The sequence below is a fragment of the Mytilus galloprovincialis genome, chromosome 10 (genome assembly GCF_965363235.1).
Source record: "Mytilus galloprovincialis chromosome 10, xbMytGall1.hap1.1, whole genome shotgun sequence".
In the NCBI taxonomy this organism is placed as follows: domain Eukaryota; kingdom Metazoa; phylum Mollusca; class Bivalvia; order Mytilida; family Mytilidae; genus Mytilus; species Mytilus galloprovincialis.
Window position 1 is genome coordinate 14,521,322 of NC_134847.1, and position 16,827 is coordinate 14,538,148.

At 34.8% G+C, this 16,827-nt stretch overlaps 1 protein-coding gene across 1 annotated transcript in view; it reads right to left on the minus strand.

Moving 5' to 3' along the window:
• The window catches only part of LOC143048874 (uncharacterized), a 55,181-nt gene extending 39,138 nt beyond the window's left edge, over window positions 1–16,043 (minus strand). Inside the window, exons 1-7 of the mRNA XM_076222743.1 lie at window positions 15,891–16,043; window positions 11,465–11,666; window positions 10,017–10,071; window positions 6,342–6,566; window positions 5,726–5,841; window positions 2,893–3,012; window positions 75–143 (exon numbers count right to left, since the gene is read on the minus strand). Of these exons, the coding sequence (XP_076078858.1) occupies window positions 75–143; window positions 2,893–3,012; window positions 5,726–5,841; window positions 6,342–6,566; window positions 10,017–10,071; window positions 11,465–11,666; window positions 15,891–16,006 (903 nt within the window). The 5' untranslated portion in view covers window positions 16,007–16,043. The remainder of the gene's footprint in view (window positions 1–74; window positions 144–2,892; window positions 3,013–5,725; window positions 5,842–6,341; window positions 6,567–10,016; window positions 10,072–11,464; window positions 11,667–15,890) is intronic.
• Window positions 16,044–16,827: the final 784 nt, after the last annotated feature.

The window sequence follows — 16,827 nt, forward strand, 5'->3', positions numbered from 1 at the left end:
TGTTATTTGAACTCTGGTGGATAGTTGTCTCCATGCATTCATACCAGATCTCCTTTTATATATTATGTACATACCATAAGTGTCCAGTGGTTATCATTCTCATGAACAGCACCAATTATTGTATCAAACTCCTTGAAGTCATACTGTAAGATGCAAAAAACAAGAATTTACAGAAAACCAGAACAATAACTGTCCATTATTTACTCATCAAAAGGCATAGAGACTGTAACTTGAAAAGGTGTGTCTACTATTTTTGTTAAAAGTAAATGCTTGTATGGTTATATGTATGTGAAGGCCTTAAGGAAAAATAGTTTGTTGAAAAATTAACTGTGTTTACCTCATTAAAAAGAAATATCAATAAAATACTAAACTCTGAGGAAAATAAAATCGGAAAGTCCATTATCACATAACAAAATCGAATGACAAAACACATCAAAAACAAATGGACAACTGTCATATTCACAGGCACTTGTCTCAGAAAAAAATTTCCTATATACCTTAATATAACACAAGGTACTTAACTAAATTTTTTGAAAAATGACACCCAGTCCCGAATTCCCGTTATTTTTCGATTTCTCGGTTGTCAAACCTACTTAAACTTAATATGCCGTAAATCTAAATTGATTTATCTACACAATGGTATATGACACGAGTATCATTGTTGTCGGGATCATTAGTAGCAGGTCTCAGAAGTTGGTCAACGGGATTTTTTTTGCATTCGTCTCAAACTTTGGCAACACTCAGTCCACATGTAATTTTATACTGGTTTCTCATTGGTCAATCGTCTGGCTAAAAATAAATGTGGGAAATTTTGGTCAATTTATAACTCTACATTAGTGGCGTTGTGTACACGTGTGTTTCATAACAAAATGAATGTCAAACAGCTTATAGCATTGAATGAGGTAAAAAATGGTCATAAAATTTTGCTTTTGGGGCAAAGTGGAACGGGGAAGAGCCATTTGGTCTGTACTATAGAACAAGAACTAAAAAAAGGGGGGGGAATGGTCGGCAGTCACAGGAACAACGGGAGTGGCTTCCTTGAATATAGGTGGGATTACTGTCCATTCCTGTTCCGGTATAGCAGATGGTCATTTTTCAAATGACGAACTATTACAAAAATTGACTATTGATGAATATTTTCGAAAATACAAGGGGTTCTGCAAGTTTAGGATTTTAAAAATGTCAATTTACCATTCAAATAAGGATTGACATATGTTTTTGTTTTGTTTTCCCTACTCAAAATAAAAATAAAATGTTTATATTAGAAATATACATATCATGAACAAATAGCATCATTAGCTAAATACATCTTTTCATGATACTTCAAAATTTCTCGCTTTTCAAACCTTTTGGAGTTATCTCAATATCTTATGTAAAGTCCAGAGAGAGTCTGAATGATGTCAATAAAATGGGAAAAATCTGAGTTCTAAAATTAGAAACTCCTGACACATTCGACAGACCTCAAAAAACACTTATTTGGGTTTGTTTGACATACTCTGTAAAGAATTTACAATAAAGATAATAATTTATAGTCAGAGGGAAGCTGACAGTTTTTATTTTAATAATTTTTATAATAATTCAATCACTGTGGGCTGGGTGTTGCCAAAGTTTGAGACGAATGCAAAAAAAATCCCGTTGACCGACTTCTGAGACCTGCTACTAATGATCCCGACAACAATGATACTCGTGTCATATACCATTGTGTAGATAAATCAATTTAGATTTACGGCATATTAAGTTTAAGTAGGTTTGACAACCGAGAAATCGAAAAATAACGGGAATTCGGGACTGGGTGTCATTTTTCAAAAAATTTAGTAAAGTACCTTGTGTTATATTAAGGTATATATAAAAAAAATATTCTGAGACATATTCCTGACTTGAAACAGGCATTTTAAAATGTAGAAAATGGGGGATTGAACCTGGTTTTATAGTGCTAAACCTATATCACTTGTACAAAAGTCTCTTCAAATTCCATTATATACTAAACTGCAAAAGAAATGTCACAGTAATTTGAGGCAAACATAATGGAAAAATTAATGCATTTTTAATTGAATGGGCGTATAAATACCCTTGTTATTTAACAAATCCGCATTATTTTAGTTCATTAATAGTTTTCCACTATCATATCCAAGATTTATTTAATTCAGGTCTGCCATTAGTGTTGAATACGTGGACGGTCATTTGTACTGTTTGTTGAATTGTGGTGTTCATGTAGACGTTGGATGGTGCCTACATTGCAGTTAAATGCATATGCAACGACTTGAGGTCGCTGTCCAGCATTCAAATGTCCTATTAGCTGTTCTCTTTATGGTGGGTTAAGTCATGGCATCAGTACTGCATCAAACAGATAATGATGACACGAAAACTTAGCACCTCTAAAATACCCTTATAGAGGCATGGACAACTTGCATCTCATAATCATGAAATGTGACTGTGAAACGTGTACAAGGACCTAAAGAGACAACTATTAGAACAACCAAATTAATGAACACAGCCAGCCATAAAGGAAATTTCAACATAATCTTAGCATCAACATGATCAATTGAAGAGAATTTACCTAAACAAAAAAATAGATAGATATTTTTTTTTAATACATATGAAATTGTTTTTTTTTTTTTTTATTTTTAAATATTCATTTGAAAATTTAGGCTTTCGACAAATACAAAGTTTCTTTTGCGGTTTAGTATATTTACAATGATAAATTTATCATAATTATCATTATTAACCTTTTATGCAACAATTTTACAAAAATTATGTCATCTGATACAAGATTTTAGATTTTTCAGCAACTAGGGGTGTATCAGGCCTTTGAAAACATACTACTTTTGGAAATTTTCAAAAGTATATATAGTAATTAAATAAACCATATGATCATGCCTTAAAAAAAAATACCTGATGTAATAATGAATGAATTTGTGGCTGATCATTAAATACAGCTGTCATAAGCACACTGTTGATATGGCAGACCTGGGGGAAATTTTCAGACAACATATACAAGTAGGCATTCATCACCTAAAACAAAAAATAAAAAGTTATAAATAGATAAACAAGCATGGTGTAGAAATCTAATTACTTGCAGGAATTATGCAAAAAAGGTGATGTTCAATTTTCGTCTCACAACACACAACAGTGGCACGATGCTCAAAATATCGAGCAACTGTTGTACCATGATTGCAGATGACCTGCGATTAGACAAAATTTTATGTTGTGGCCCTGCATAAATGTATTTTGGGTTCGTTGTGACCAGGGCTTAAAGGGCCAATTAACCGTATTGGTAATGCCGACTTATTATTAGGAATTACTTTGCTGTACATTAGTGCTATTAACAGTTTATCTTTATCTATAATAATACTCAAGATAATAACTAACAGCTGCAAAATTTTCTTACAATGACCAATTCAGGGGCAGGAACGCAACAACAGGTTGCCTGAATGAGCTGAATATTTCATGGTAGATAGATTTGGACATAAAAACAATCTTATCTTGTAAGATTTGCTCTTACTGCAAGATATAAGCCAAAAACTGCATTTTACCATGTCCTTATTTTAGCCATGTTGGCCATCTTGGTTTCACAGGCGGGGTTATCGGACACAATTTTAAAACAAGATACCCTTTTAGATAATTGTGGACAAGTTTGGTTAAATTTGTCTCAGTAGTTTCAGGGGAGAATATTTTTGTAAAAGATTACAAATATTAATGAAAAATTGTTAAAAATTGACTATAAAGGGCAATATCTCCTTAAGGGAGATTTGGTCGTGTTGACTTATTTGTAGATCTTACTTTGCTGAGCATTATTGCTGTTTACAGTTTATCTCTATCTATAATAATATTCAAGATAATAACCAAAAACCGCAAAATATCCCTAAAATTTCCAATTCAGGGGCAGCAACCTAACAACAGGTTGTCTGATTCATCTGTAAATTTCAGGGAAGATGGATCTTCATCTGATAAACACATTTATCTCATGTCAGATTTGCTCTGGTTTGGTTTCAGATATAAGCCAAAATCTACATTTTACCCTGGGCATTGTTCTATTTTTAGCTATGATGCCAGTAGTTTTAGAGGAGAAGATTTTTGTAAAAGTTGAGGACGATGGAAGAAGACGGATGACAGACGCCAAATAATGAGAAAATTTGCTTGGCCCTATGAGCCAGGTGAGCTAAAATAGGCAAAATTTCCTTAAAATTACCAATTTATGGGCTGCAACCCAACAACAGGTTCTCCAATTCATCTGAAAATTTCAGGGCAGACAAGTCTTGACCTGATAAACAATTTTACCCCGTGTCAGATTTGCTGTAAATGCTTTGGTTTTAGAGTTATAAGCCAAAATCTTCATTTTCTATTTCATCTATGGCTGCCATCTTGGTTGGTTGGCCGGATCTCCAGACACATTTTTCAAATAGATACCCTAATAATGATTGTGGCTTTGTTTTGTCAAATTTAGCCCAGTAGTTTTAGAATTGAAGATTTTTTGTAAAAGTTAGCAGATGATGGATGCAGGACGCCCAACCATGGATGCCAAGTGATGAGAAAAGCTCACTTGGCCCTATGGGCCAGGTGAGCTAATAATTTTCTTACCTAAAAACTGAATTTTAACTTGGTTTATTGACTGCATAAATTAAGAATGTTATCTGTGTTGAACTGTATTTTTTTTAAAATGCATTATTTAACATGTTATATCACTCTGTTTTGATTATAATTATAACTCTAATAACAAAACTTAGAACATTTTCTTAAGTTCTTAACTTTTCTTTTATAAAGTTTAAGTTGAGATTTACATTTATCAAGAAATGTACGGAGCCCCGCTAGGGACAAAATAATATATTGTGCGCACAATTTAAATATATTGTGCGCACAATTTAAATATATTGTGCGCACAATTTAAATATATTGTGCGCACAATTTAAATATATATTGTGCGCACAACTTAAACATATTGTGCGCACAATATGATGTGGTGTGCGTCCAAAATTAGGAAAACAGTTTTCACTTGACTCATTTTACTGATCATTCAACAAAGTTAAATGTTCGTGGTTTAGACATAATCTCAGATACCAAATGCAATAGTTCTTCTATATTTGGTTGTATGAAACGATTTTAATGTCTAAATGTCAACTTGACAGGTATCATTTGACCTTGACCTCATTTTCAGGGTAAAGTGGTCCAGCAAAGTAATTTTTTGTTTTTGGTGTATTTCTCGGATACTATAAGCATTTAGCTGGATATATTTGGTGTACGGAATGCTTGTATGGTGTAATATTAATCTGAAATAAACGTAATTTATTCAGTATTCATGTCAGGAGTCGATACGAATGCACTGATGATTTTTTGCAAGAGTATTTTCATGTATCTAGCTAGCCCCATTTCAAAAGAAAACCTTATGCATTTTTCCATTCTGTCACTTTAAAAAGGACACATTGTGTAAAGTCAAAGAATTTAACGCACACTATATTATGTTGTGCGCACAATATGTTTAAGTTGTGCGCACAATATATTTAAATTGTGCGCACAATATATTATTTTGTGTTCACACTATATTATTTTGTGCGCAGTGCGCACAATATATTTTTTTTCTTTGCATGTCCCTAGCGGGGCTCCATATGTGACTTGTAGTTCATGAGAAAAATAACACTGTACTTCTTCAAAAAGCATATTTCTTTTAAAAAAAATGCAAGTACAGAGTATTATCTAATTTTTAAAACTATTTTGCCTCAGATTTGCTTACCTCATCTGAAAGCCAATGTTGGATGGTATTCAGAGCATCTATTGAGATAGAATATGGTCCTACTTTAGATATAGTGTTTGCATCTCTTGATTTAGATCTCCAAATCTCTGACAGAACTGAATAATTAAAAGATATACCATATAGCATATAGTTAAAAAGATAAAATTAATCCTTCACAATAATGTCAAAAATTGAAATTAGTATACATATTTAATGCAACTAAAACTTTTTCTAGAAATGTATTAAAAACCTTCATCAGATCAAAAGCTTGTTATTTGGATAATAAAACAATTAATAGTGCATAATTTGTTACACAACATGAAATAATACTTTTTTAAATATTTCAATATTATTTTTAAAGAAATCCACATTTAAATGTATCTCTTATTTGTTTTACCCCCATGCCTTTGTTATTATGTAATGGCTGCTATGATTATTGAAACTTCTTTTTTTCACAATTTCACAATTAAGTTGAGTAACAAATAATTAATGATCCAAGACATTGAGATTTTAAAATATTGATGTAGCAAGCAAGTTGAAGATAGACAAAAGGTAGAGCAAAGCTATAACAAGCACAAAAAATATCCATCTACAATTTTGATTTTAATTCACCAACCTTCTTCACAATCAACCTGTGACAGACTTCGTTTTTTGACATCCTCCATTGATGACATCTTTAAAGTTGTTGCAGAAGAATCTTTCAAGGGTGATACCCTGGTATGTTGTGTTGACAAAACATCATCCTCTGTGTCAGACTGGTCAGCAGCAAGTTGTGTTGACAAAACATCATCCTCTGTGACAGACTGGTCAGCAGCAAGTTGTGTTGGCAAAAACTCATCCTCTGTGACAGACTGGTCAGCAGCAAGTTGTGTTGACAAATCACCATCCTCTGTGACAGACTGGTCAGCAGCAAGTTGTGTTGACAAAACATCATCCTCTGTGTCAGACTGGTCAGCAGCAAGTTGTGTTGACAAAACATCATCCTCTGGGACAGACTGGTCAGCAGCAAGTTGTGTTGACAAAACATCATCCTCTGGGACAGACTGGTCAGCAGCAAGTTGTGTTGACAAAACATCATCCTCTGTGACAGAAGCAAGTTGTGTTGACAAAACATCATCCTTTGTGACAGACTGGTCAGCAGCAAGTTGTGTTGACAAAATATCATCCTCTATGACAGACTGGTCAGTAGCAAGTTGTGTTGACATAACATCATCCTCTGTGTCAGACTGGTCAGCAGCAAGTTGTGTTGACAAAACATCATCCTCTGTGTCAGACTGGTCAGCAGCAAGTTGTGTTGACAAAACATCATCATCTGTGATAGACTGGTCAGCAAGTTGTGTTGACAAAATATCATCCTCTGTGACAGACTGGTCAGCAGCAAGTTGTGTTGACAAAACATCATCCTCTGTGACAGACTGGTCAGCAGCAAGTTGTGTTGACAAAACATCATCATCTGTGATAGACTGGTCAGCAAGTTGTGTTGACAAAATATCATCCTCTGTGACAGACTGGTCAGCAGCAAGTTGTGTTGACAAAATATCATCCTCTGTGTCAGACTGGTCAGCAGCAAGTTGTGTTTGCAAAACATCATCCTCTGTGTTTGACTGGTTAGCAGCAAGTTGTGTTGACAAAACATCATCCTCTGTGACAGACTGGTCAGCAGCAAGTTGTGTTGACAAAACATCATCCTCTGTGACAGACTGGTCAGCAGCAAGTTGTGTTGACAAAACATCATCCTCTGTGTCAGACTGGTGAGCAGCAAGTTGTTTTGACAAAACATCATCCTTTGTGTTTGAATGGTTAGCAGCAAGTTGTGTTGACAAAACATCATCCTCTGTGTCAGACTGGTCAGCAGCAAGTTGTGTTGGCAAAATATCATCCTCTGTGACAGACTGGTCAGCAGCAAGTTGTGTTGACAAATCACCATCCTCTGTGACAGACTGGTCAGCAGCAAGTTGTGTTGACAAATCACCATCCTCTGTGACAGACTGGTCAGCAGCAAGTTGTGTTGACAAAACATCATCCTCTGTGTCAGACTGGTGAGCAGCAAGTTGTGTTGACAAAACATCATCCTCTGTGACAGACTGGTCAGCAGCAAGTTGTGTTGACAAAACATCATCCTCTGTGTCAGACTGGTCAGCAGCAAGTTGTGTTGACAAAACATCATCCTCTGTGACAGACTGGTCAGCAGCAAGTTGTGTTGACAAAACATCATCCTCTGTGTCAGACTGGTCAGCAGCAAGTTGTTTTGACAAAACATCATCCTTTGTGACAGACTGGTCAGCAGCAAGTTGTTTTGGCAAAACATCATCCTCTGGGACAGACTGGTTAGCAGCAAGTTGTGTTGACAAAACATCATCCTCTGTGTCAGACTGGTCAGCAGCAAGTTGTGTTTGCAAAATATCATCCTCTGTGACAGACTGGTCAGCAGCAAGTTGTGTTGACAAATCACCATCCTCTGTGACAGACTGGTCAGCAGCAAGTTGTGTTGACAAAACATCATCCTCTGTGTCAGACTGGACAGCAGCAAGTTGTGTTGACAAAACATCATCCTCTGTGACAGACTGGTCAGCAGCAAGTTGTGTTGACAAAACATCATCCTCAGTGTCAGACTGGTCAGCAGCAAGTTGCGTTGACAAAACATCATCCTCTGTGTCAGACTGGTCAGCAGCAAGTTGTTTTGACAAAACATCATCCTTTATGACAGACTGGTCAGCAGCAAGTTGTATTGGCAAAACATCATCCTCTGGGACAGACTGGTCAGCAGCAAGTTGTGTTGACAAAACATCATCCTCTGTGACAGACTGGTCAGCAGCAAGTTGTGTTGACAAAACATCATCCTCTGTGACAGACTGGTCAGCAGCAAGTTGTGTTGACAAAATATCATCCTCTGTGTCAGACTGGTCAGCAGCAAGTTGTATTTGCAAAACATCATCCTCTGTGACAGACTGGTCAGCAGCAAGTTGTATTGGCAAAACATCATCCTCTGTGTCAGACTGGTCAGCAGCAAGTTGTGTTGACAAAACATCATCCTCTGTGACAGACTGGTCAGCAGCAAGTTGTGTTGGCAAAACATCATCCTCTGTGACAGACTGGTCAGCAGCAAGTTGTATTGGCAAAACATCATCCTCTAGGACAGACTGGACAGTAGCAAGTTGTGTTGACAAAACATCATCCTCTGTAACAGACTGGTCAGCAGCAAGTTGTGTTGACAAAACATCATCCTCTGTGATAGACTGGTCAGCAGTAAGTTGTGTTGACAAAACATCATCCTCTGTGTCAGACTGGTCAGCAGCAAGTTGTATTGGCAAAACATCATCCTCTGTGACAGACTGGTCAGCAGCAAGTTGTATTGGCAAAACATCATCCTCTGTGTCAGACTGGTCAGCAGCAAGTTGTGTTGACAAAACATCATCCTCTTTGACAGACTGGTCAGCAGCAAGTTGTGTTGACAAAACATCATCCTCTGTGACAGACTGGTCAGCAGCAAGTTGTGTTGACAAAACATCATCCTCTGTGACAGACTGGTCAGCAGCAAGTTGTGTTGACAAAATATCATCCTCTGTGTCAGACTGGTCAGCAGCAAGTTGTGTTGACAAAATATCATCCTCTGTGACAGACTGGTCAGCAGCAAGTTGTGTTGACATAATATCATCTTCTGTGACAGACTGGTTAGCAGCAAGTTCTGTTGACAGAACATCATTCTCTGTTTTTTGAGAAAAAAAAATATTATTAAATAACATTGCATTATTTTCAAATTTTCAAACAGCAATAAATAAACTTAACTTTTAAAAATCTTCAAAATTGACACTCCTCATTTCTTTTTATTTGTGTGTCAGAAATTTTCAGATATTTTTTTTATTGATGTCATGCCTATGATCTATACCAAGGCAGGAATATGACAATTGCATCAATTTGTCTGATATAATTGAGCTTTTGATTTTGTGATTTGATTAGGGATAAACAAGAAACTCAAAACCCAGAAGGTCAAAATCATATGTAATTTACAAAATTACACTCAAAGTTTAAAAATCTAAAATAAAAGGGAAAAAAAAAGAGTTAATATTGCAATGCTATATTTAGCAGCCTAAGTGAACAGCTCAAATAAATGAATATTTGGTATTACCACTGCAGGACAATTTCAATTTTTTTTCTATATTTGTCTACACTTGCATTTCATGAAGTCTTTTAGTTATTTTTTTTTCTTAATTTCAGAAGTGACATATAAAGTTTTAACCTTTTTGGATGTGAAAAAAACATTTAAATTAAATACTAATAAGGTAAAATAAACCTTTAAGATCAGCTAAACACATCTTCTCCAATACTACAGAGCACCTTTGGGTTGTCTGAAAACAAATTATTGAAAACTTTTTCAATTATGTATGCATGAATAGTTTCTTGAATACCTACATTTGGTGAAAATAAGCTTGGCATTTAAAACAAATGTTTTGCTTGCATATAAAGATATAAAGGGGATAAAATAACAGAGTTCTAATTTCCTCCACATAACACTTATTTAAAATTTCTAAAGGACATAAATCATTTAAACCAGGAGCTCCGCAGGTCGCAGATTTTTACGACCGCACAGGTCAAACATTGAACAGTTGGGGCAAGTATGGACACAACATTCAAGCTTGATACATCTCTGAATTTGGATTGTGATCAAATCTTTGACACAATATGAGTTTCTGACACAAAACAAATGTCAAGATCTTACAAATCTATTGCACAGTATTGTGCAATTAAAGATTTCTTCTTCAAAAATGTGGAATTTGAGAAATTTGGGGGAAAAAATGAAAACTACTACCATCCCCCTTTTTTTGCCAATTAGTCCAAAACCTGACATTACTTTATACATATTTTACAAGTAGTGTAAATGAGGTAAATGCCAAACATACCCAACATTGTATGTTAAATGTTTTTGCTCCCTTACACTGCTTTTAAATTGTCATAATTGTCCATTGACCAGACAATCCTAGTTTCCCCCCTTTTTTGCCCCTAATTCCAAAACATTTTGAGCCATAACACCCCCCCCCCCCTGCCCAAGTCAATACTAACCATCCCTTCATGGTATGGAAGCTTATAGTATAATTTCAGAGGGATGCATACACTTAAACATTAAACACATGTTATTGTTTGAAAACTACAAAAATGCTTATTTCGGCTTCTAATTCCTAAACTATTGAAACCATAACTCCCAAAATCAATCACAACCTTTCTTTAGTGGTATTGAACCTTCATGTAAAAATTTATAGATATTCATTCACTAAAACTAAAGTTATTGTCCGGAATCTAAATGTGTCATCTGACTCTACTGTGGTTTTGAAAATCATGAAAAAATACATATACCCAAATAATGATAGAGGTCAAATTTGGTTAAACACATAGATGAAAATAATACATATACCCAAATAATGATAGAGGTCAAATTTGGTTAAACACAGGACCAATATTTTAATAAAAACACCAGGATGCTATCTTGAACAGTTAATCCCAACAAAGTACAAACACTTCATCAGCCCCTCATAAGGAACATTTATGCAATGGTTAGTTTCATTCCATTCAGTGGTTCGAATCTCTAAAAGAAGACCTCTGTATGCAGATCATTCTAAATTTTTGAAACAATGATCAGTTTGGCATAACATGTAGCTCACAAATAATGAGTCTTAGGATAGCAGAAGGGCAAAAAGTAATTGCCTTGAAAATACATGGCAAAACATATTCCTTCTAAGTACTTACTTTTGAAGTACTTTGCCTCCATGGAAGGTCATTTACACCATAATCGTACAAAATTTCAGTTCCAGGGGAAATATCCTGTACAGCATATATAGCAACCCTTGGTATGGTGTCTACAATGATCCTTCTAACTCTGGCATTTTGGCAACTTTTTATGCCATCGTTTACGTACTTTCCGATTCTTTTAGAGAATGTTGCATCAACACTACAAAAAATAAGTGCATATAAAATCAAGCAAAACTGGTGAAATATCATAAAATAAACTAGAGGCTCTTAAGAGCCTGTGTCACTTACCTTGGTCTATATGCATATCAAACAAAGAAAACAGATCGTCATATGGATTCATGAAAAAAAATTGTGTTTAGGTGATGGTGATGTGTTTGGAGATCTTGCTTTACTGAACATTCTTGCTACTTACAATTTTGTCCATCTATAATGAACTTGGCCCTTAATAGTTCCAGAGCAAAATATTTTGCAAAAACTAATGAAAATTGTTAATAATTGACTATAAAGGGCAATAACTCCTTAAGAGGTCAACTGACCATTTTAGTCATGTTGACTTATTTGTAGATCTTACTTTGCTGAACATTATTGCAGTTTACAGTTAATCACTATCTATAATAGTATTCAAGATAATAACCAAAAACGGCAAAATTTCCTTAAAAATTACCAATTCAGAGGCAGCAACCAAACAACCAGCTGTTCAATTCATCTGAAATTTTCAGGGCAGATAGATCTTGACTTGATAAACAATTTTACTCCCATGTCAGATTTGCTCTAAATGCTTTGGTTTCAGAGTTATAACCCAATATCTACATTTTCTACTTTTAGCCATGGTGGCCATCTTGATCTGTTTGCCAGGTCACTGGACACATTTTTAAAACTAGATGCCCTTATGATGATTGTAGCCAAGTTTGGTTTAATTTGGCCCAGTAGTTTCAGAGAATATTTTTGTAAAAGTTAACGATGACAGACGACGATGGAGACGACAATGACGCCAGACGCCAAGTGACAAGAAAAAGCTCACTTGGCCCTTTGGGCCTGGTGAGCTAAAAACTGCAAAAATTTTGTTAAAACTACCAATTCCGTGGGTTGTTTTATTCGTCTGATAATTTCAGGGCTGATAGATCTTGACCAATTCAAAAATCTAACCCCATGTCAGATTTGCACTAAAAGCTTTATTTTTTTAAGATATAAGCCGAAAACTACATTTGACCCCTATATTCTATTTTTAGCCATGGTTGCAGTGTTTGTCAATGGATCAAAACTTCGTGTAAAATTGTCTTTAAGGGGCAATAACTCCTTAAGGGGTCAATTGACAACTATGGTCATTTTAACTTGTTTGTAGGTCTTACTTTGCTGAACATTATTGCTGTTTATAGTTTATATCTATCTATAATAATATTAAAGATAATAACAAAAAAACTGCAAAATTTCCTTATAACTACCAATTCAGTGGCAGCAACCCAATTACGGGTTGTTTGATTCTTCTGAAAATTTCAGGGCTGATAGATCTTGACCAATTGAACACTTTTAACCCGTGTCAGATTTGTTCTAAAAGCTTTAGTTTTTGAGATATAGGCCAAAAACTGCATTTGACCCCCTATGTTCTATTTTTAGCTATGGCGGCCATGTTTGTTGATGAATAAAAACTTCAGATACAATTTAAAAACTAGATACCTTAAGGAACATTACCTTAAAGCTTGAAGGAATTTGTCCCCGTAGTTTCAGATGAGAAACTTTTTTAATAGTTTACGACGACAGACGCCGACGGACGCCAAGTGATGGCATAACCTCACATGGGACACTTCCGAGCCCTGGTGAGCTATAAATCAGCCCAATATCTGAAGGCATATACGAAAAAAGTCTGTATAACAGTGTTTTTCAACAATTTATCAAAGTCCAAAGATGACCTTGCAAGGTACGCAAAAATCAAATATACCGGTAATTATTCTATTACTTATAATAGGTGGGAATTCAACATCACAAAACCTTTTTAATCAAGTAGTCACTGAACCATGAAACTGAGGTCAAGGATATTGGTCATGTAACTGATGGAAACTTTGTAACATGAGGCAGTCTTCGTCTCACAGCGTATAATACTTTAGCTATTTGACCAAAGTTGTTTAAAAAAAAAAGACAAAAAGAATTTTATGTCATCTTTTCCTATTTTTGATTGCAATTATAAGTCTGTTTTAACTGTCAAGAATACCCCTTAAGCGGACAACTTGAGCAGTTTATTCTTTAAATTGCTGTCATTGAATATCAAGAAAGGAAATAAATCCCGAAATTGATATATTTCTGGTATGTTCCAATCTGTCTTTTACTACAGATATTGACAACGAGTATATATTACATTTTCCCAAATTTACCGTTGGAAAAAATATGTAAACAGATTTTTATTTCATCAAATCTTTTTTTTTTTTTTGGTATTATTTTTATTTTTTATAAATAATATTCTTTACATCCAAGATGTTATTTATAAACAAGTGTATGAGTTTAGTAATGACTATTAATTACCTCCACCAAAAACTTTAACCTTCAACATGACAGACAGGCAGACGAAATAAAAAACGGATGCAGACCAAACAACATAATGCCCCTAAATGGGGCAGAATAAATAGGGCATAAAAAGAAGCTGTTTGATGACTAATTTTAGGGTATTGTGGTAGAGGGTGTTTGCTTTTTTCCATCAATAAACAATAGCCATGTTTAAACAATTAAACACCCTTGGCTTGTAGGTTGAAGAGTTTATTGGGAAATCTGTGAAAGTTTTATCAATTAAACATGCCTTTAATTGCAAAAATTTGAATTGACTTAAGAGTGCTATAAGTGACGAATACCAGCTATGTAATGGAATGTAGCAGTCTCTTGACAGATAGAACACTACTTATTGACAAGAAATACATAACGAACTGTAATCTTTTAAAATTCAATGCTATTATGAACCAAAAACAGAAATCTAAACTTCGAAAATTGTGCCAATTCATTTGAATTACAAGAATTAATTGTATCAGGATGCTGTTATGAAGTCTCCCAAACAAAGCTCCCATATTCATTTGATTTGTTTAATTGTCCCATACAAGAATATATATGGTTTACGGGTTGGGAAACTAGACCGTTTACAAGTTTTCAAACAAGAGAGGGTGTGGTGACCCCATATGGACTTCCCTTTAATTATTTCATTTGTTTTATTGTCCCCTACAAGAATATATATGATTTAGGGGTGGGGATCTGGACCGTTTACAAGATAATAGCACATTCTCAAATTGAATGGGGTGGGGGTGACCCCAAGGGACTCTCCTTCAATTTCATTTGATTTATTTCATTGTTCCCTACAAGAATATATATGGTTTAGGGATGGGGATCTGGATCGTTTACAAGATTATAAAACATTCTCATTTGAACGGGGTGGGGATAACCCCCATGGATTCTCTCTATATTTCATTTGATGTGTTTTATTGTTGCATACAAGGATATACATGGTTAAGGGGTGGGGATATGGACAATTTACAAGTTTTCAATAAGAGGGGGTGGGGTAACCCCCTATGGATTTCCCTTTTATTTCTTTTCATTTGTTTTATTGTCCCCTACAAGAATATATATGGTTTAGGGGTGGGGATCTGGACCATTTACAAGATAATAGCACATTCTCAAATTGATTGAGGGGGGGTGACCCCTAGGGACTTCCCTTAAATTTCATTTGATTTGTTTAATAGTCCCCTTCAAGAATTTATATGGTTTAGGGGTGGGTGATATGTACTGTTTACAAGATAATAGCACATTCTCAAATTGATTCCCCTTTATTTCATGTGATTTGTTTCATTGTCCTATGATCATTTCTGAAGACTGTGTGTGTTTATCACTTAAAGTTTTCAAGTTATATTCATTTGAAAATTTTCAAAAATAAAATATTATAGGGTTCTATAGTAAACCCCTTCCTACTTTCGGCCCCCCAAAATACCCCTTAATAGACCTCAATGCACAAACATACGATTGATGGCTCACCTAGACATATTAATCTAACATTTTATGAAACCCTAAGTAAATCTGACAAGTGGTTTTGGAGAAACGCTGCGGACAAGTTCATTTTTTTAAAGTGGTGGAAGAAAAAGAAAAAGAAAAAATTAAAGGAAAAACATGAAAAAGAAAAAGAAAAAGAAAAAGAAGCAGAAGAAGAATAATAAAAATAATAAGAACTGAGCAAAAACAATAAGTCTCCAAACTTTGTTTGGGAGACTTAATAAATGACAAACTGGATTCTCTCTGATGTTAACCTGTCGGCTATACTGATCATACTGTTGTAAAAAAACTCATATTTAATGCTTCCTCAACAAACGTACATATATGCAATGTAATGTAAACTAATGTGTTTTTCTGTATACCTTTGTCCAACTTAGGTGATACCAGAATAAAATGATATACTTACCACATTTCTTTTTCTGCAAATCTGAAGAACATGATGTAACTTCCAACGGAATTTGGATATTGTGTGAGCCGTCTTTTACCATCATTGCCACTTATCAATTCCCCATGATATTCCATTAGAAAGTCACCTTTCTTGAAAAACTTTGAAGCAAACACTCCTTTACCTAAATCAGATAAGACAATGTTTTTTTTCTCTCTAAATTTAGTTTAAAAAAAACACACAAAATCCTGGAATAAAAATATAACTGTTAATATCTGTGTCATTTAGTCTCTTGTGGAGTTGTCTCATTGGCAATCATACCACATGTTCATGTCATATTATCAGGTGAGAAAAGAGTGAACTTAAACCGCTAACTACTAAAGCAAGTTGAAAGTTGGAACTGCATGATCTGCCCTTTTTTTTTTAGTGAATAAATGATTTATTGTTGAAGACTGCATGCTGACCAATAAGTGAGACATTTAAAATGTATTGTGTTTTAATGTTAATAGGCTGCTGTCTTGTTGATGTTTATAAAGAGGTTCAATGGGTAACCAGATGCTCCGCAGGGCGCAGCTTTATACGGCCGCAGAGGTTGAACCCTGAACAGTTGGGGCAAGTATGGACACAACTTTTAAGCTGGATTCAGCTCTAAATTTGGAGTGTGATTAAATAGTTGACACAGCATAGGTTTCTGACACAGAATGAATGTGGTCTAATGAACTTAAAATATTTTTTTTGCCTTTGAGCAATTCACTATGCTGTTGAATATTAATCCTCTCAAAAAAATGTTTGAAGAAATTTTCTTTTTATTTATGAAATCTGAAATGAGAAAAATTTAACCCCCCTTTTTTTGTCACATCCACCTTTCCCTTTTTCCAAAACTGATCTCAATTCAAATTCCTAATGGAGTTTGCAACAATAACTACTCATTTAAATACATCATAAAATATCAAAATGT